Raw genomic sequence first — 20,312 nt, forward strand, 5'->3', positions numbered from 1 at the left:
AAGATGTGGTAATATTCCTCCCACTGACATCAAAGATGTGGTAACATTCCTCCCACTGACATCAAAGATGTGGTAACATTCCTCCCACTGACATCAAAGATGTGGTAATATTCCTCCCACTGAGTCCATTGATGAGGCACTATTCTTTTCACTGATCTCTTAAGGCCCTCCTAAATTTTAAAAGGTATTAAACTGGAATTTTCTTTGGAAAGTTTGGAGACCCCTGGCTTAGATGGACCGGAGTGTTCCTTGCCCCCTTCAGGAACCTTGCGCTCTAGAGAGTCAGGAAGGTTCTTCCTCTTTGGGAGGGTACCAGTGATGCACCCTGTGCACTTTTTTTTGTGTGTGTTCTTATGCACTTTTTTAGTTCACTTATGGCCAGATTCTCAAAGGGCTTACGACGGCGCAAGCAATTTGCACCGTCGTAAGTCCTAATCTGGCCCGGCGTATCTATGCGACTGATTCTTAGAATCAGTTACGCATAGATATCCATTAGATCTGACAGGCGTAAGGCTGTCAGATCGTAGATGCATTTTTTTTCCCGCCGCTAGGTGTCGCCGATGTTGTTTTCCCCGTTGTCTATGCAAATTAGCTATTTACGCGAGATTCCTTAACTTACGTGCGGTCGACGCAGAGAATTTACGACGTTTCCGTAGCTTTTGCGACGCGTAAAGTTGCCCCTGGGTCTATGAGGCGCAGTCAATGTTAAGTATGGCCGTCGTTCCCGCGTCGAAATTTAAAAAAGTACGTTGTTTGCGTAAGTCGTCCGTGAATGGCGCTGGACGCCATTTACTTTAACGTCAACCAATGACGTCCTTGCGACGTCATTTAGCGCAATGCACGTCGGGAAATTTCAGGGACAGCGCATGCGCAGTACGATCGGCGCGGGAACGCGCCTAAGTTAAATAATCCACGCCCCCTACCTGTATCATTTGAATTAGGCGGGCTTGCGCCGGAGAATTTACGATACGCCGCCGCAACTTTACAGGCAAGTGCTTTGTGAATCAAGCACTTGCCACGTAACGTAAATGAGATACGTTACGCCGCCGCTGTTTTACGCCAGTCTACGAGAATCTGGCCCATGGTGTTTAGTTTTTGTGCACTGCACCTCGGGCTCGGAAAACATGAATAAAAAAAATTGAATAAGAGAACTGGATGAGTGTGAGGCCAGCAGGCCAACTGTCCTGCTATAGGATACAGATCCTGAACCATTATGGCTGCTCCCTTTGAATTCCTTCCCATAATCCCCTGTTATGCCCCGTATACACAACCGGGTTAGGGTTGGGGTTAGGGTTGGGGTTGGGGTTAGGGTTAGGGTTTCCCATTGAAGAATATGGCTAGGACTCAGGAATTGGAACAGGGACCTCCCCCAAAGGTCAAAGGTCAGAAGGCGGGATCCCAGAGGTCAAAGGTCACAGGGCGTGGCTGACCCACCCCCACCAAAGTGTACCGCCTACCCCAACTAAGTCGGGGAACAAACAAGTCTGGAAAATGCCAAACCCGCAGGCAAAAAAACAGCTCTCTTTTTTCCGATCGGGTTTTCCCGACGGATTTTTTCCCGTCGGAAATCCTGAGCGTGTGTACGGGGCATTACTCCTAGAAGGTACCAAATCATTAGGGCCGCATTTCTTCCGTTAGTCACATTAGTGGAATCCTGAAGCTTTACTGGTTGGCTGGTGGTCCTCCACAGCCATCGCCATAACAAAGGTGATAAGATTTTTTTTCCTGATCATTCATCTTTCCTGCAGGTCCCTTCTCCAGCTCAGTAGGATGTGAGGCGGCTCTGGAACAAATAGCCATGTTCCGACAAATGATGAACACCTTTAAAGAAGAGGAAAACACCATCCGCTCTGGACTCAGCATGTTCAAGATAGAACAGCCGGGCTCTAAGGAAATCCAGGCCATGGAAAAGGTGGGTGAGAGAGAAGAAAGGGTCTGAACACAGGAGGAGAACCGAGTTCAGTTAGTGGGACTTGGACTATGAGTAAGAGAAAGAAATGCAGTTTGCTCATATCAAGGTTCTTGTAGAGGCCCAATTGTGGAACTGGTGTATGGCTGTACAGCTGAACTCCGAAATAAGCAAATGTTGTCTACATACAAGGGTTATGTGTATTGAATTTTGGTGTGATTTGTGTATTTCTCCCAGATCTGTGCAGTAATCCAGTGTGAGACTTTGCCTCCTGTAAGAAAGACCACTCACTGCTGCTCCCTCTCCTTGTGCAGGGTGACTGGTCTTGTCCCCGCCCTCTTCTGCAGTTTTCTACAGGCAGCCTGTAGTAGGTGGAGCTGCTGGGCACCTCCCACAGCTCTGCTCTCTGCCCAGGTTACAGCACAGTGATGATGTCACTGGTAATATGTGGGTTTGTAAATGTATTTGGTACACACAAGTAAATGTATATCCTTTGTGACTGTAGAGAAATATATTTAAATTAAAGTTTTTGTCTGAAGATCAGAACCTATGAATAGTGGGAGTGGGCCCACTCAACCATCCCCCTCTCTAATCATAAACCCTGTTTCATTTATAGAAGCATGTAGTACAGCTTCTATGAATGGAGTAGCTGGGTGGAAAGGTGGACATAGTCGGGGACCCTTGATGAGGCTTCCTTAGTTCTATTAACCCTCACCATACCAGAAGATGGCGGCAGGGGTGAGGGCATCAGAAGATGAAGATTTCTATTAAACCAGAAGACAACAGCACAAGGGGTACATCACATTGGAGGTAAGTAAAACCCCATGTAAAGATTTATTTTTTGATTTAACTAAACTTAGGCTTTAGTTATTATTAGCCAGATTCACAAATAGTTACGCCGGCGTATCAGTAGATACGCCGACGTAACTCTGAATCTGCGCCGTCATAAGTTTAAGTGTATTCTCAAACTGAGATACACTTAAACCTAGCTAAGATACGACAGCCTGCGCCGTCGTATCTTAGGGTGCAATATTTAGGCTGGCCGCTAGGTGGCGCTTCGGTTGAGTTTGGCGTAGAATATGTAAATGCCTAGATACGTCGATTCACGAACGTACGTGCGCCCGTCGCAGTAAAGATACGCCGTTTACGTAAGGCGGTTTCCGGCTTAAAGTTATTCCATCAAATAGCTGGCCTAGTCAATGTTAAGTATGGCCGTCGTTCCCGCGTCGAAATTTGAAAATTTTACGTTGTTTGCGTAAGTCGTCCATGAATAGGGCTGGACGTAATTTACGTTCACGTCGAAACCAACGTCCTCGCGGCGTACTTTGGAGCAATGCACATGGGATATGTACACGGACGGCACATGCGCCGTTCGTAAAAAACGTCAATCACGTCGGGTCACCCCTCATTAACATAAAACACGCCCCCTCATCCTCATTTGAATTAGGCGCGCTTACGCCGGCCCCATTTACGCTACGCCGCCGTAAGTTAGGAGGCAAGTACTTTGTGAATACAGTACTTGCCTCTCTGACTTAAGGCGGCGTAGCGTAAATACGATAGATAATCGTAATAAAGATGCGGCGCCCTACTTGAATCTGGCCATATATGTGGCTCTTTGGAGCTATCAACGTCTGCAATTGACAACCACGGATTTAGATCTATAATAAATATGACTTACCATTAGTTCCCAAAGCCAGATCTTTAATGCCCCGTACACACGAGCGGAAATTCCGTCGGAAAAACCTTGGATGCTTTTTCCGACGGAATTCCGCTCAAGCTTGGTTTGCATACACACGGTCATACAAAGGTTCTCTGAACTTTCGACCGTCAAGAACACAGTGAAGTACAACACTACGACGAGCCGAGAAAATAAAGTTCAATGCTTCAGAGCATGCGTCGGAATTTTGCGCGTCGGAATTGCTACAGACAACCGAAATTTCCGATTAAAAATTTTTCCGTCTGGAAAAATTGAGAACCTGCTCTCAATCTTTTGCTGGTGTAAATTCCAACAGCAAAAGTCCGGTGAAGCGTACACACGGTCGGAATTTCCGACAAAAAGCTCCCATCTGACTTTTTACTGGCGCAAATTCCGACCGTGTGTACGTGGCATAACTCTTCCACTGGTTTTATATAAGTGGTTAGCACTTTCTTCTAGCAGCACTGGGGTCATCGGTTTGAATCTCTACCACGGCACTATTTGTCTGGAGTTTGTATGTTCTCCCTGTGCCTGCATGGGTTTCCTCCGGGTACTCCGTTTTCTGCCCAAGCTTCAAAGACATGCTGGTAGGTTAATTGGCTCTTGTCTAAATTGGCCCTAGTAAGTGTATGTATGAATGTACGTTAGGGCCCTTAGATTGTAAGCTCCTTGAGGACAGAGACTGATGTGAATGTACAATATACTGTATGGCCCGGATTCACATACATCAGCGCATATTTATGCCGCCGTAGCGTATCTCCTTTACGCTACACAGACGTAGCGCAGAGAGGCAAGCACTGGATTCACAAAGCCAGTGCTGCCAAATCTGCGCTAGGTTTCTAAGGCGTAAGTCGTCGTAAGTGGAAGTGGGCGTGAGCCATGCAAATGAGGCGTGATCCCATGCAAATGATGGGCTGAGTCTCAGACAGATACGTATATTGAACGGCGTATGCGCCGTCCCGTGGACGCAACCCAGTGCTCAAGCTCAGAATCACGTCGGAACTACTCCCTAAGATACGCCGGATCACTGCCTACGGCGTGAATGTAACCTACGCCTAGTCATATTCACGTCCTACGTTAACTATGTAAAATACGTCGGCTTGTGTTCCCTGGTGCAGCCATTTGCATGGATGCTGCTGACTTACACCTGCTTTATGGGGCATAACTTTACGCCGGACGTAGGACTTTACGCGCACTGCGTCAGACGGACGTACGTTCGTGAATCTGCGTATCTCCCTCATTTGCATATGTGAATAGAAAATCAACGGGTGCGCCAAATACGTCCAGCGTAAATATGTGCCCACTCTACGCCGGCGTAGAAAAGTTACGTTGGTCGGATGAAGCCTATTTTCAGGCGTATCTTGGTTTCAGAGTGTGGCGCATAGATACGACGGCGCATATTTGCACTTACGCGGCGTATCTCGAGATACGTCGGCGTAAGTGCTTTGTGAATCCGGGCCTATATGTAGAGTGCTACGTAAACAGATGCCGCTATATAAGTACCTGTATTAAATAAGAGGTTCATCGCTGCTTATATATAGAACAACACAGAAAACGATGTCTGTAGTGGCTATGACAGTCAGTCAGCTGGAACCTCAGGGGTTGAGCAAAGCTTCTTCCTTCCCTCCACTTGTGTCTTCCATTTTGTCTCACTGCTGCCTCGTTTCTACAACCAGACATACGGATTCTAGAACTGGCTCTTCTTTCTCCGCAGGACCTGGACGCTCTACAGCTGGTATGGGAAGCCACTAAGGAATGGGAACAGAACTGGGGTGACTGGAAGTCTGGTCGGTTCCTGACATTGCAGACAGAGATCATGGAAAACACGGCACAGGGCCTGTTCAAGAGGCTGAGCAAACTCAGCCGAGAGCTCAAGGTGAGAGCTGATTTAAAGCTGAAATCCAGGCAGAAGAAAGCATTAATGAATACAGCTTTTTTAGTTATTATTGTATCGTTCTGGAAAATGAAGTACCTAAATTAGATCTGGTATCGGCCTCTTGCAATCCGTTGAACAGGATAAATCATGGCGCTACTTAACCATTGGCTAAGCAGGCCATTTATCTAAAAACATCCAAAATATCAATACCTGTTTTTGTTGGCTTATGAGGGGTTACCTGACCACTGTGTCGGCTGTTGCTCCATGGGCTGTGGGTGGCATCCAAAATTGCCACTTATGCCCTGTACACACAAGCGGAATTTCTGTCTGGGAAAATTTGGATGGTTTTTACAACGGAATTCCGGTAACAAGCTTGACTTGCATACACACGGTCACACAAGTAGCCAGCTGTGGAAGAAGGCTTAACGATTCACTCTGTGTGTAGCGCACCCCTAAACATTTTACCTAGCACACCCCCAAACTCTGCACCTAGTGCACTCCCAAACTGTACACTCTGGCCCAGATTCTCAAAGGGCTCACGACGGCGCAACGCCATTTGCCCCGTCGTAAGTCCTAATCTGGGCCGTCGTATCTATGCGACTGATTCTTAGAATCAGTTACGCATAGATATCCCTTAGATCTGACAGGCGTAAGGCTCTTACACTGTCAGATCTTAAATGCAATTTTTTTCCCGCCGCTAGGTGTCGCCTCGTCGTTTTCCCCGTCGTCTATGCAAATTGGCTATTTACGCGAGATTCCCAAACGTACGCGCGGACGACGCAGTGAATTTACGACGTTTCCGTAAGCGTAAACTTGCCCCTGCTATATGAGGGGCAAGTTTACGAAGGTCCGTCGTATGCCATGTTAAGTATGGCGTCGGGTCAGCGTCGGCTTTTTACGTCGTTTACGTCGTTTTCCTAAGTCGTCCGCGAATATGACTTTACGTCAATGACGCTCACGTCGGCGTCATTGACGTTTTCTGTCGTGAGCTGGAGCATGCGCACTGGGCTATTTTTCTGCCCGGCGCATGCGCAGTTCGATCGGCGCGGGGGCGCGCTTAATTTAAATACAAGCCGCCCCCTTTGAATTACGCGGCCTTACGCCAGGCCATTTACACTACGCCGCCGCAAATTACGGAGCAAGTGCTTGGAGAATACGGCACTTGCTCCAGTAATTTTTAGTTTTCAGCGCTGTTGCCCTTTGAATGAAAATTGCGCGGTCATGCATCACTGTACCCAAACTAAATCTTTGTTTTTTCCCCCCCAAAAATAGAGCTTTCGTTTGGTGGTATTTGATCATCTCTGCGGTTTTTATTTTTTGCGCTATAAACAAAAGAAGAGCGACAATTTTTTAAAAAAACACAATATTTTTTATTTAATAAATATCAATTTTTTTTTAAAAAAAAACTTTTTTTCTCCTCAGTTTAGGCCGATACGTATTCTTCTACATATTTTTGGTAAAAAAAATTGCAATAATCGTATATTGATTGGTTTGCGCAAAAGTTAAAGCGTCTACAAAATAGGTGATAGGTTTATGGCATTTTTATTTTAGTAATTTTTTTACTAGTATTTGCGATTTGCGATTTTTTACTGTGACCGTGACATTGCGGCGAACACATCGGGCACTTTTGAAGCGTTTTTGGGACCATTTATACAGCGATTAAAGCTATAAATATGCATTGATTACTGTGTAAATGTGACTGGCAGGGAAGGGGTTAACCACTAGGGGGCGTTGAAGGGGTAAATATGTTCCCTAAGGTGTGTTATAACTGTAGGGGGGAGGGGACTCTCAAGGGGAGGAGACCGATGTGTGTTCCTCTGTACTGGGAACACACATTGGTCTCCTCACTGCTGACAGGAGGTGGATCTGTGTTTACACACACAGCGCTGCCGCGGGTGCGCGCGTGCCGCCGGCGGCACGTGCGCGCGCCCTAGATCGCTGGGAACACAGGACGTCATATGACATCCACCCGGATCGGCGAGGGGTTCTTGCCGCCGTCATTTCACAATGACGCGGTATGGAAGTGGTTAAGATCCTCCCACTGTTAGTGAAATTTGACCACAACCACTATTTGATTTGGTTTGGAGGGTGTGTGTTTGGGGGGGGGGGGGGAGGGGGGGTTTGGGGTCATAGTTAAGTTCCTGCTCCAATTTTCTGAGAAAAAAAGCCCTGCTTGTATGTATGAGCACAGCAACACCTTCATGCATCTCATAAGGCAGTGATGGTGCTCCCGATAGGTTGTTGAGATGCAGTATTGCATTATGGGATTTAGAGGAACCTGTTTTTTATCTTAAGTCACAATCAATATTTGTATGCCTTTGGAGGAGTTTTGTATCTTGCTTCCTGAAGCTACAGGAAAATCTTCATCTTCTATTCACAGGAGAAAAACTGGGAGGTGGTAGAGACATCGAGGATGCGGATTGACCAGTTCAAAAGGACTTTGCCTCTTATTGTGGACCTGCGGAACCCGGCATTGCGGGAGAGGTACCATATGTTGTTCCATGATTTTCTTATTTTACGTTCCAGCATGATTGTACTCCTCTGTTAAAGACGCCAGCACCATAAAGACATGTAGGTAGATTCAGGTACGTTCGCGTAACTTTGCGGCGGCGTAGCTTAAGGAATTTAAGCTACGCCGCCGTAAGTTAACGAGGCAAGTACATGATTCACAATGTACTTGCCTGCTAAGTTACGTCGGCGTAGCCTGAATCGGCGGGCGTAAGGGCGCCTAATTCAAATGTGTTTGAGGGGGGCGTGTTTTATGTTAATGGCGCTTGACCTCACGTTTTTTACGTTTTCTTTTACTGCGCATGTGCCGGGCGCCTACATTTCCCAGTGTGCATTGCGGCTAAGTACGCCGCATGGGCCTATTGATTTTGACGTGGACGTAAACGGCGTAAATCCCGATTCACGGACGACTTACGCAAACAACGTAAAATAATCGAATTTCGACGCGGGAACGGCAGCCATACTTGACATTACTATTCCAATAGAGCCTAGCTAACTTTACGCGGCCTATCTCTTACGTAAAAGGCGTAAAAGTACTGCGTCGGCCGGGCGTACGTTCGTGAATCGGCGTATCTCCTCATTTATATATTCTACGCCGACCGCAATGGAAGCGCCACCTAGTGGCCATCCAAAATATTGCAATCTAAGATAGGACGGCGCAAGCCGTCGTATCTTAGATATGTTTAAGCGTATCTCTGTTTGAGCATACGCTTAAACATAAGTCGGCGTAGATTCTGAGTTAGGTCGACTTATGTACTGATAAGTCGGCCTAACTCTTACTGAATCTACCTAAGAGTTTGATGAGTTTGGTGGGGAGGAACTTGAGTGGCGTAAACAGAGCCCTGACCTTAACCCTACTGAACACTTGTGGGATAAATTGGAACACCAATTGTGGCCAAGATCTTCTTATCCAACATCAGTACCTGACCATAAAAATGCTCTTTTGGCCAATTGGGCACACGTTCCCTTAGACACTTTCCAAAATCTTGTGGAAATTCTGCCTAGTAGAGTAGAGGCTGTTACCGCCATACAGGCATGGCCAACCCTATTATAATGACCAATGCTTTTGGAATGTAATATCCAACAAGCTTGTATAGGTGTGATGGTCAGATATCCACAAACTTTTAGCCACATAATCAGGTCATTTTGAAGGGTGGGCATTACAGAAAAGGTGCATTATGCTAATTGACACCATAGGTCCGCTTAAATCTTAAAGTGGAGGTTCACCCGGAAATGTTAATTTTTAACATTAGATTGATGCTCATTTTGTCTAGGGGAATCGGGTAGTTTTTTTTAAAATCTAAGCAGTACTTACCGTTTTAGAGAGCGATCTTCTCCGCCGCTTCCCGGTATGGGCTGAGGGACTGGGCATTCCTATTTGATTGACAAGCTTCCGACGGTCGCATCTATCGCGTCACGATTTTCCGAAAGTAGCCGAACGTCGTGCGCAGGCGCCGTATAGAGCCGCACCGACGTTCGGCTTCTTTCGGCTACTCGTGACGCGATGTATGCGACCGTCGGTAGCCTGTCGGAAGACTGTCAATCAAATAGGAACGCCCAGTCCCGAAGACCATACCCGGAAGCGGCGGAGAAGATCGCTCTCTACAACGGTAAGTACTGCTTCGTTTTTAAAAAAACTACCCGATTCCCCTTGACAAAATGAGCATGAATCTAATGTTAAAAAAAAAAATTTGGGTGAACTCCCGCTTTAAGGGGTCATAGATGGTCCAGTCTGAGTAGGCCAGCCTCAACATTCTGCAGAGTCAAGCTCCTCCTGGGGCAGACAGAGACAATAAAAAAATGGAATACAACCACACCCCAAACGATCTCAGCAAAAGAGTCCAACAGCATGAGACAACACACAATATATGTACATATATACAAGGTGGCTTGTAAAGAGAGTCCGTCTAGTATAGATCAGACTGGAGTTCTCGGGCACCCTACCCAAAGTGACTCCTGTCACAGGTATACAAAAAGGTGAGCCGGTAGGTGTAAATTATTCTGCTTATTCTGGTTGGTCAAAAGCCCTATTTCAGTTGGACATGTCTACTACATCTGCTAGGAGAGCCTTCTAGACAGTATCGATACAATAGTCCCAAACTACCCAATCTGCCACATCTGGAATGGGAAGAGCCATAGCTCTACTCCAAGGCTTTGCCAGATTGGTAAATATCCCACCTTATCACAAACGGTAACTCACCAACTCTGCTCAGAAACCTCACTTCTTGCACTCTTGTTCTTCTAATCATGACCATAGACAAGGATGTATATTGATTGTCAAATTTGCGAACCTTGTCCAGAAACTTAGAACAGGGCAGCAATACAACATCAAAAAAACTGCAGCCACTTATCCGGACTTATTACTCCAAAGGGTTGCTGGCTCCCACTTATTTACACGGAGAACAGTCATGCCCTTCTTGTGATTTCAGTTTCTTTCGCTCATTATGCATGGACTACTTTGAGTGAAAAGGAAACCTATCATGAGATACAATGCTTAGCCCATTCTAAATATACTAGTTGTCTTGATGGCCCTGTCTTCAATATTGGTCTGGAACAAGGATGCAGCAAGTGACATTAAAGTGAAATCGGAACTCTTGATTTCCATACTCCTTGATGCAGAAAATACCCAGCCAAGGGATCAGCTTAACAACTAGGGGCCAGATTCACAGAAAAAGTACGCCGGAGTATCTGCTGATACTCCGGCGTACTTTCAAATTTGCCGCGTCATATCTTTATTTGTCATTCACAAACAAACGACGGCTTTTGGCTAAGATCCGACAGGCGTACGACTTCGTACGCCTTCGGATCTTAGGTGTAATTCTCCGGCGGCCGCTGGGTGGAGTTTGCGCCGTTTTCCAGCGTCAGGTATGCAAATTAGCTGATTACGGCGATCCACGAAGATACGCGCGTTCGTCGCAATCTCTTACGTCGTCGCTAGTCGGTTTTTCCCGTCGCAAACATAAGCCTGCTTTTTCATGGCTTACATTTAGAACAGCCATGTTAAAGTATGGCTGTCGTTTCCGCGTCAAATTTAATTATTTTTTTTTTTTGCGTAAGACGTCCGGGAATACGAAACGACGTAACGCACGTCGCCGTTCAAAAGATACGTCGGGGCGCCGTAATCTGGCGCAAAGCACGTCAGGAAATTTTCACACGGAGCATGCGTAGAACGTTCGGCGCTGGAACGCGCCTAATTTAAATGGTACACGCCCCATTTGAATTAGGCGGGCTTGCGGCGGGCGGCTTTACGTTACACCACCGTAAGTTTACACGCAAGTGCTTGGTGAATCAGGCACTTGCCCTGAAAACTTGCGGCGGTGTAACGTAAAGACGATACGTTACGCCGCCGCAGATAACTGTGAATCTGGCCCTTGGTCACTAGAATTTTCAGATCAGCAATGGCAGTGCCTGTATTTCTCACATGACAGTTTACCTTTAAAGATATTTTTTCATTGTTCTTTCTCTTACTAAAAGCAGAAAAGAGAGCAATTACGCCGGCGTATCCATAGATACGCCGCGTAATTGCTAAGTTGCGCCGGCGTATCTACTTTCTGTATTCAGAAAGCTAGATACGTTGACTGTAGCCTAAGATACGACTGGCATAAGTCTCTTACGCCGTCGTATCTTAGGGTGCATTCTGACGCTGGCCGCTAGGTGGCGCTCCCATAGTTGTCAGCGTAGAGTATGCAAATTGCATACTTACGCCGATTCACAAACGTACGTGCGGCCGGCGGTTGTTTTTTACGTCGTTTGCGTACGTCGTTTGCGTACGCCGTTTTCGTCGTAAGGCTGCTCCTGCTATTAGGAGGCGCAGCCAATGTTAAGTATAGACGTCGTTCCCGCGTCGCGATTTGAAATTTTTACGTTGTTTGCGTAAGTCGTCCAAGAATGGCGCTGGACGCCATTTACGTTCACGGCGATACCAATGACGTCCTTGCGACGTCAATTACCGCAATGCATGACGGGAAATTTTAGGGACGGCGCATGCGCAGTACGTTCGGTGCGGGAACGCACCTAATTTAAATGATCCACGCCCCCTACGGGATCATTTGAATTACGCGCGCTTACGCCGGCCCCTTTTATGCTACGCCGCCGCAACTTTACAGGTAAGTGCTTTGTGAATCAAGCACTTGCCCGTAAAACTTGCGGCCGCGTAACGTAAATGTCATACGTTACGCCGCCACAGTTTTGGGCGCCCCTACCTGAATCCACCCCATTGAATTCTCCTAGTACAGCCTTTCCCAATCTTTTTACCCCAGAGAAACCCTTAAAATAATTTTTCAGGTGTCGGGGGAACTTCTGCTAAAACCAATTTCTCTTACATTGGTGGTCAGTGGAAAGAATGCCCCCCTTACAGTGGTGGTGAGAATGCCACCCTTACAGACAGCTAAAAGATGATTGGTATCCTGCAGCTGGCTCTACCAAGTGGTGTTTGCGGCAAAGATGATCCGCACTCCGGTCGTTGCTCGTAAAAAATCATTGTATTTATTAACAAGCCACAGTGAACAAATGCAAATGAGAACAGTTGACACGTTTCAGCCTATAAGGCCTTAGTCATTATGACTAAGGCCTTATAGGCTGAAACGCGTCAACTGTTCTCATTTGCGTTTGTTCACTGTGGCTTGTTAAAGAGGAAGTAAGCCCTCTATAGCCTTTCTTTAACTACTTGCCGACCAGCCGCCGTCGTTTTACGGCGGCAGGCCGGTTCCCCTGCGCGAGAGCCCGTAGCTCTACGTCGGCTCTCTCGCAGGCCACTAGCTCATTATGAATAACTTACCTGAGATCAAAGCCCCCAAAGCGACTCTCGTTCCTCACCTCCGCCGCCGCCATTGATACCCGCGATGACATCACTCCTGCGCATGTGTGTGGGAGCCGTCAGTGACGACACGTTCGCCCTCACTCACGGCACGCTCAGTGTGCCTGCGCCGTTGTCTTTTCTGCAAAAATCTTCTAAACCGTGTAGGAGTTTTTTAAGAGCAACACAGGAGTGTGGATAATCTTTTCTTCATTACTCAGCCAGCGACTGTAGATCGAGCACCCGGGAGCTCTGCTTTCTATGTGATGTATGGGTAGTAGCACTGACTTTTTTGTTTATGTGCAAGTGGTGTTGGCCCCTGAACCATGTAGGCAGCATCAAATAGGAGGTTAATCGGCCACATTTCAAGGAACCCTTAGCAACCTCTGGAAGAAGCTCAGAATTTGATGTAACCCTGGTTGAGAATGGCTATCTTATAGTGTTTGGTGGAATCCTGGATCCCTAGAGTGTTTCTGGAATATGTTCCCTCTGTAATTGCATTGGCCTCCTCCAGTTGTTTCATTTTTCTGCCAAAATTCAAAACCATCATGGTGGGAGTCTTGTGATTGAGGGGTTAAGGGCTAGTTATGGCGAATCTGCAGGCTGCGGGTGCGTTTGGAGGACAGGAGACTCAGGTCTGGCGGATGTGCCCACCTGGGGTATCTGAGATCCGTCACAGCCCCTAAGGCCCCTTTCACACGATCGGACTGTTCAGGTCCGTCTGTCAGTTTTGACGGGGGACCTGAACGGCTGCTCCATGCAATCCTACGGAGCCTCGGATGTCAGCGGAGACATGTCCACTGACATCCGGCCCGATCCGATCTGGCAAAATCGGACGGATGGCGATACGTCCCCATCCGTCCATGGCGGATCGGATTGGGTGAGATCTGATGAAAATGGACATGCTGTCCGTTTTTAACAGATCTCCCCATAGGAGACAGCGGCGCTGCACAAGCCCTTTTCCGCTTCGTGAGCAAAGAGGGACTTGTCATCCGCCGGCTTAGCGGAGAGAGCTCCCTCAGGGCTGGTGGACTCCGCTGAGACGGAGTCCGCCTAGTGTGAAAGGGGCCTAAGCGCGTCTAATTGTTAGGGACATTAAAGTGTAAGGGACAAAGGTGAATGTAATATATGTCAGTTCTATATCATTTGGAGGAATCTATAATAATTAACCCCTGATCAGCAGCATGTAGGAGTCAAGGTAGCGGAAGCAGGGATGGACTGGCCATTGGGACTACCGGTAGTTTCCCGGTGGGCCGATGGCTCAGTGGGCCGGCTTCAGTGACAGCGGACCGCCGCCCCCCTCCGCTCCTCTGTCTCTCCCTCCCCGCAGCGCTCACTTGGTGGGGAACAGAGAAGCAGGGGGAGGAGCAGGGGGGATGACAGAGGAGCATGGGGGGGACCAGAAGGAGCACGGGGGGAGGGGACAGACAGCTGACTCAACAGCTATGGCCTGGGAGAATCTCACTTCTGCCTTATCTTGTCCCATGGGGGGGGGGCACCGAACTGATTTTTTTCCCCCTGGGTGAAATAATGTCTAGCTTCCCCACTGGTGGTGGCTAGTGAAGGGGGAGAGGGGGCTTGGGTGGCTGGGGGGGGGGGGAGGTTGTCCAGCCGCCATGGGAGAGACATGTCAAAGTTGGCCAGTCTGGATGAAGTCCAGGGCCAAATTTTTGTCCCAGTCCAGCCCTGAGCGGAAGAAGCATTTTAAACAGACATGTCCTTTAATCTTCAATTCCCAGACACTGGACCCAGGTCAAGCAAGAGATCCAGAGGCCCTTTGACCAGACGGGAGATGACTTCACTCTGGAGAAAATCGTTGAGTTGGGTCTTGACCACCATGTGGAAAAGATCAATGAAGTCTCGACCGCCGCCACTAAGGAGTTGTCCATTGAACAAGTAAGACATCCCTTTATGTCACCGTGTTTGGTGATGTATCCAGAAACTTTCAGTACATACAACTAACACAATGCCACTTTACAAAAGGCTTGAGAGTCTCTTCCTACCCCCACGTGACAGCACTGCCTACCAAAGCAGCCAATCACCCAGCCTAAGCACTGTCACTTGGAAGGGAAGAGCATGAGTCACATGACTCTCAATACCAAGAAGTATCAGGTATTTATTTTATGCTCCTAGTAGCTAAATGTGTGTGACTATGAGGGTTCTTTACGAAAGGCAAATCCACTTTGCACTACAAGTGCAAAGTGCACTTGAAATTGCACTGAAAGTGCACTTGGAAGTGCAGTCGCTGTAGATCTGAGGGGGACATGCAAGGAAAATAAAAAACAGCATTTTAGCTTGCACATGATTGGATGATAAAATCAGCAGAGTTTGCCCTCATTTCAGATCTACCCAGGGCCGTACTAATAGCATCATGGGCCCCTGGGCAAAGTAATGCTCTGGCCCCTCTACTCCCTACATCTCCCCCCAGCACTCTGACCCCTTTACACCCCAGATATCCCCCCAACACTCTGACCGCTCCAAGCCTCAGATATCCCCCCAGCACTCTGACCCCTTTACACCCCAGATATCCCCCCAGCACTCTGACCCCTCTACACCCCAGATATCCCCCAATAACTCTGACCCCTCTACACCCCAGATATCCCCCAAGAACTCTGACCCCTCTACACCCCAGATATCCCCCCAGCACTCTGACCCCTCTATCCCCCAGATACCCCCCAGCACTCTGATCCCTCTACACCCCAGATATCCCCCCAGCACTCTGACCCCTCTGCTCCCCAGATATCCCCCCAGCACTCTGACCCCTCTACACCCCAGATATTCCCCCCAGCACTCTGACTCCTCTACACCCCAGATATTCCCCTGCACTCTGACCCCTCTACACCCCAGATATCCCCCTAGCACTCTGACTCCTCTACACCCCAGATATCCCCCCAGCACTCTGACCCCTCTATACCCCAGATATCCCCCCAGCACTCTGACCCCTCTACACCCCAGATATCCCCCCAGCACTCTGACCCCTCTATACCCCAGATATCCCCCCAGCACTGTAACCATATACCATAAGATACCCCTTGTATTGTGACCCCACTACATCCCTGATACCCCCTACACTGTGGCCTCTCTACATCCATGATACCTCTAGCACTATAGCCACCCAAGCTACCCCAAGCATTGCTTTGGGGAAAGTTCATGGGGCCCCTATGCAGCTGGGGTCCCTGGGCAGTGCCCAGGTGTGCCCTCTCATTAAGACAGCCCTGGATCTACCCCTCAGATTTACAGCAGCTGCACTTCCAAGTGCACTTTCAGTGCAATTTCAAGGGCACTTTGCACTTGTAGTTTGCACTTGCAGTGCAAAGTGGATTTGCCTTTCATAAATAACCCCCTATGTGTTGCTGCTGGGGCTGCCATTAAAGCAAATGTGTTGCTTTTACCTACATGGGAACAGAACAGGTTCACAATGAGTGTCCAAAAGTAAAAATTGTTTGTTTTGTCCCACAGCTACTAGTCAAAGTCAGATTTTCACATTCTCATTGCATAGTTGTCAGTTGTCCTTGGTTTCCAGGGACATACTGAAGCCTAATGCCGCGTACACACGACCGTTTTTCGGGTTGTAAAAAATTCAGTTTTTAAGGGTCTAGAAAAAACGATGTTTTTTTCAACCCGATCATTAAAACGATCTTGCCTACACACGATAGTGAAAAAAAAATGCTCTAGCAATGTGCGGTGACGTACAACATGTACGACGGCAGTAAAAAAGGGGAAGTTCCATTCGGATGGCGCCACCCTTTGGGCTGGTTTTGCTGATTTAGTGTTAGTAAAAGACGATTCACGCTTTTCTGTCTGTTACAGCGTGATGAATGTGCTTACTTCATTACGAACGCTAGTTTTACCAGAACGAGCGCTCCCGTCTCATAACTTGCTTCTGCGCATGTTCAGGTTTTTCACGTCGTTAAAGCCCACACACGACCATTTTTTACAACCTTAAAAACGTAGTGAAAAATTAGAGCATGTTCGAAAAAAAAAATGCCCATTTTTTAGATCGTGAAAAATGCTCTGAAGCCCACACACGCCCGTTTTTAATAACATTAAATGCCGTCGTGTGTACGCGGCATTAGTGTTTGATGTACAACAATTACGCCCCTGGAGGTGTGCCTGGCTTTCAAAAGGTTATCATATCGATTTAAATTCTGTCCATACTGCTTGGTGTTCCCTTTAGAATCCCACATTGCAGGGCAAGAGCTTTTGTATTGGCTGCTAAATCTGTTTCATAGCATTGTAGGGGTAAGAAGGAACCAAAGCTCTGAGTAAAACCAAAAATTAGGATTTCGTATTTCAGGAACTACGCCCCCGTGTCTTTGGGCACATTTGAAAGTACAAGCAGCCTTCTTTTTTTTTCCATCAAAGTTTTTATTTAAATGAAAGAAAAAGCACAAATAACAGAAGCACCTCCAGTGGAGGTGGAGTGAACAACATATAAAGGAAACCTAGAAATAAACATATACGATATATATACCTGTATATATATATATACTGTATAATAATGTGTGCTGGTGCCTTATACTATCATGCCTCCATCTCCTATTTACCTTTACAAAGAACTAAAAAACTTTAAATGAGGTACAACATTTGCATAAAAAGATTAATTGATCAATAGATGAAAATCTTTCACATAAGAACATTTTTAAAACAGCAAGCTGATTTGTAAATACTACCGTGCATCAGAATAACAGTCAACAGAATATTCATATAATAATACGTATACAGATTCCACTCTTCCGAGTTTTACACAAAACATAATGATGGGTACATCCTTTAGCTCAACGTGTTTTGTGACAATAATCTCACTTCTTCAGGACCGGATGCCCATTGTAAAGACAAATCGGCTATATATAGCAATCTAAGATAACACCTTCAAATGGAAACCACCACTAGGTGTCTGGCTAGGGAGTTGTGGGGGAAGACATGGCACTCCGTGCCCCCCGACGAGGAGCAGTACCAAGTATAAACATATAAATAATAATGTGTGCTGGTGCATTATACTATCAAGCCTCCATCCACTATTTACATTTACAAAGAACTAAAAACATTTTTTGTGGAACTTTAAATGAGGTTCAACATTTGCATAAAAAAGATTTATTGAACAATAGATGAAAATCTTTTACATAAGAACATTTTTAAAAAGGCAAGCTGATTTGTAAATACTACCGTGTATCGGAATGACAGTCAACAGAATATTCATATAATAATACATATACAGATTCCACTCTTCCACGTTTTACACAAAACATAATGATGGGTACATCCTTTAGCTCAACGTGTTTCGTGACAATTATCTCACTTCTTCAGGACCAGATGCCCATTGTAAAGACAAATCAGCTATATATAGCAATCTAAGATGACACCTTCAAATGGAAATCACAACTAGGTGTTTGGCTAGGGAGTTGTGGGGGGAAGACATGGCACTCCGTGGCTTCCCTTCTTGAGGCTCAGTACCAAGTGCTAATGTGTGAGTGAGAAATCATCTTAGACATGACTCCAGATCCCACAGGAAGCACACATTAGCATTTGGTTCTGCCCCTCTGTATTCCTATTGGGGTGCCATGTCTTCCCCCCACAACTCCAGAGGCAGTGTAAGGGCTTACCTTGAGTGGAGTCCATTTTGCAGAGTGTAAGCTCACCCTTGCAGGTACACACAGCCCACGGTAATAAGGTAAGACACTACCTGGGCTGTGAGTCTGTGCACGGGGGCTAGGTAGGGATTAGCCAAGGATAGTCAAGTATAACCGTGGCCCAGGATTCCAGAATTCAGAGTAAGGTCAGAAGCCGGGGTCAGTCTTGTAGCTGAGCAGACGGGGTACAATGACAGCTAAGGGTCAGGTAACTACTGACGGAAAGTTCAGGGTTTGCAGACAGGAACCAAAGACAAGTCCAGGGCACAAGCCGTGGGTCAAGGGCTGGAGAAGGCAGGGAAAGTCCGAAAGTACAGGCCGGGGTCAAAGGGCAGGAGACAGCAGCAATCCAGGGTACGTAAGCCAAAAGGGTCAGAAGCTGGGGTCAGTCTTGAAGCTGAAGACAACCACACGAACACAGGAACCGTTGGCACAGACAAGACAATCAGAACAATGAACTGACACCTCCCTCATAGTGAGGCAGGGCTTTATACCCTGGTTGATTAGGAAACCTGCCTCAGCTGGATCAGGATAAACAAGTTCAGATTGTAGGGAGATCTAGAGACAGGCAATCAGCACATAGTTCAGAACCAGGCTCCGACGGACAGAAAGCAGAATATCAACTTGAGAAGTGGCTCAGAGGCAAAGACCTGGAGCAGCAATGGAGAAGTCCTGGGTTCAATCCCACCCAGAGCCACTTGGGGCGTGACCACGCCTCGCTGTCTGTTTGGCACGGTAGCGATCGTGACAGGCAGACACCTGGCGGTGGTTTCCATTTGGAGGTGTTCTCTTAGATTGCTATGTAGCTGATTTCTTTTACTATGGATATCTTGAAGAGTGAGTGAGTAAATAACTTGTATAGCGCTACAAATGCGAACTGAATCGCCTCAAGGCGCTGGGCATCCATTTTCCTTCTATTTATCCTTCAGAATAGGTGGGTCTTGAGTTTTTTCCTGAAGGCCTAGTGATTCACCTCCGTTCGGATGTTAGTTGGTAATGCGTTCCACAGTCGAGGTCCTTGGACTGCAAATTTTCATTCTCCTTTGGTCTTGAAGCGGGCCTTGGGGATTTGTAGTAGTTTTTGGTTAGTTGATCGAAGAACGCGATTGGGGTTTTGGTATTTTATTTTCTCACCTAAATATTGGGGGGCGATTCCGTGTACACATTTGTGCGTCAGGCAAAGGGCCTTAAATGTGACTCGGTCCTTTACGGCCAGCCAATGGAGGGATCTCAGGGAGAGAGTGATTGATTCCCAGGTTTTTTTTCCTGTTACCAGTCTTCCCGCCGTGTTCTGGACGACTTGGAGATGGGCAATCTGGTATTTTGGGGGTCCGAGGTAGAGGGAGTTTGCATAATCGAGCCTAGAGTTGATAATTGTTCCTACCACTACTGCTGTGTCTTCTTTCGGGATGAAGGCAATGAAGGGAAGAAGTGAGATTGTTGTCAGGAAACGCGTTTATCTAAAGGATGTACCCATCATTATGTTTTGTGTAAAACTTGGAAGAGTGTAATCTGTATACGTATTATTATATGAATATTCTGTTGACTGTATGCCGATGCACGGTTGTATTTACAAATCAGCTTGCTGTTTTAAAAATGTTCTTATGTAAAAGATTTTCAGCAATTACTCGATAAAAAAAATGTATGCAAATGTTGTACCTCATTTAAAGTCCCATGAAAATTTTTATACATACAAAGTAGTAGTAACATAATTCAAGTAATCCATAATGCCATACCATCATGACAAATTAGCATGTGCGAACAGGAAAATGTGGGTACAATTACTGAGAAGCAAAACATAATCGCAGACACCTATCAATTATGAACATGAGGAAATCCACATTCTGGGCACATAGTTGCTAAGCATAAAACATAAACCCTCTGGAAAACAAAGACAA

At 46.7% G+C, this 20,312-nt stretch overlaps 1 protein-coding gene across 1 annotated transcript in view; it reads left to right on the forward strand.

Annotated features, from left to right (window-relative positions):
* DNAH2 (dynein axonemal heavy chain 2) overlaps positions 1-20,312 on the forward strand; it is a 402,999-nt gene that overhangs the window by 182,152 nt on the left and 200,535 nt on the right. Inside the window, exons 23-26 of the mRNA XM_040346833.1 lie at positions 1,749-1,912; positions 5,320-5,481; positions 7,862-7,965; positions 14,524-14,680. Coding sequence (XP_040202767.1) covers positions 1,749-1,912; positions 5,320-5,481; positions 7,862-7,965; positions 14,524-14,680 — 587 coding nt within the window. The remainder of the gene's footprint in view (positions 1-1,748; positions 1,913-5,319; positions 5,482-7,861; positions 7,966-14,523; positions 14,681-20,312) is intronic.

The sequence above is a fragment of the Rana temporaria genome, chromosome 3, assembly GCF_905171775.1.
Source record: "Rana temporaria chromosome 3, aRanTem1.1, whole genome shotgun sequence".
Classification (NCBI taxonomy): domain Eukaryota; kingdom Metazoa; phylum Chordata; class Amphibia; order Anura; family Ranidae; genus Rana; species Rana temporaria.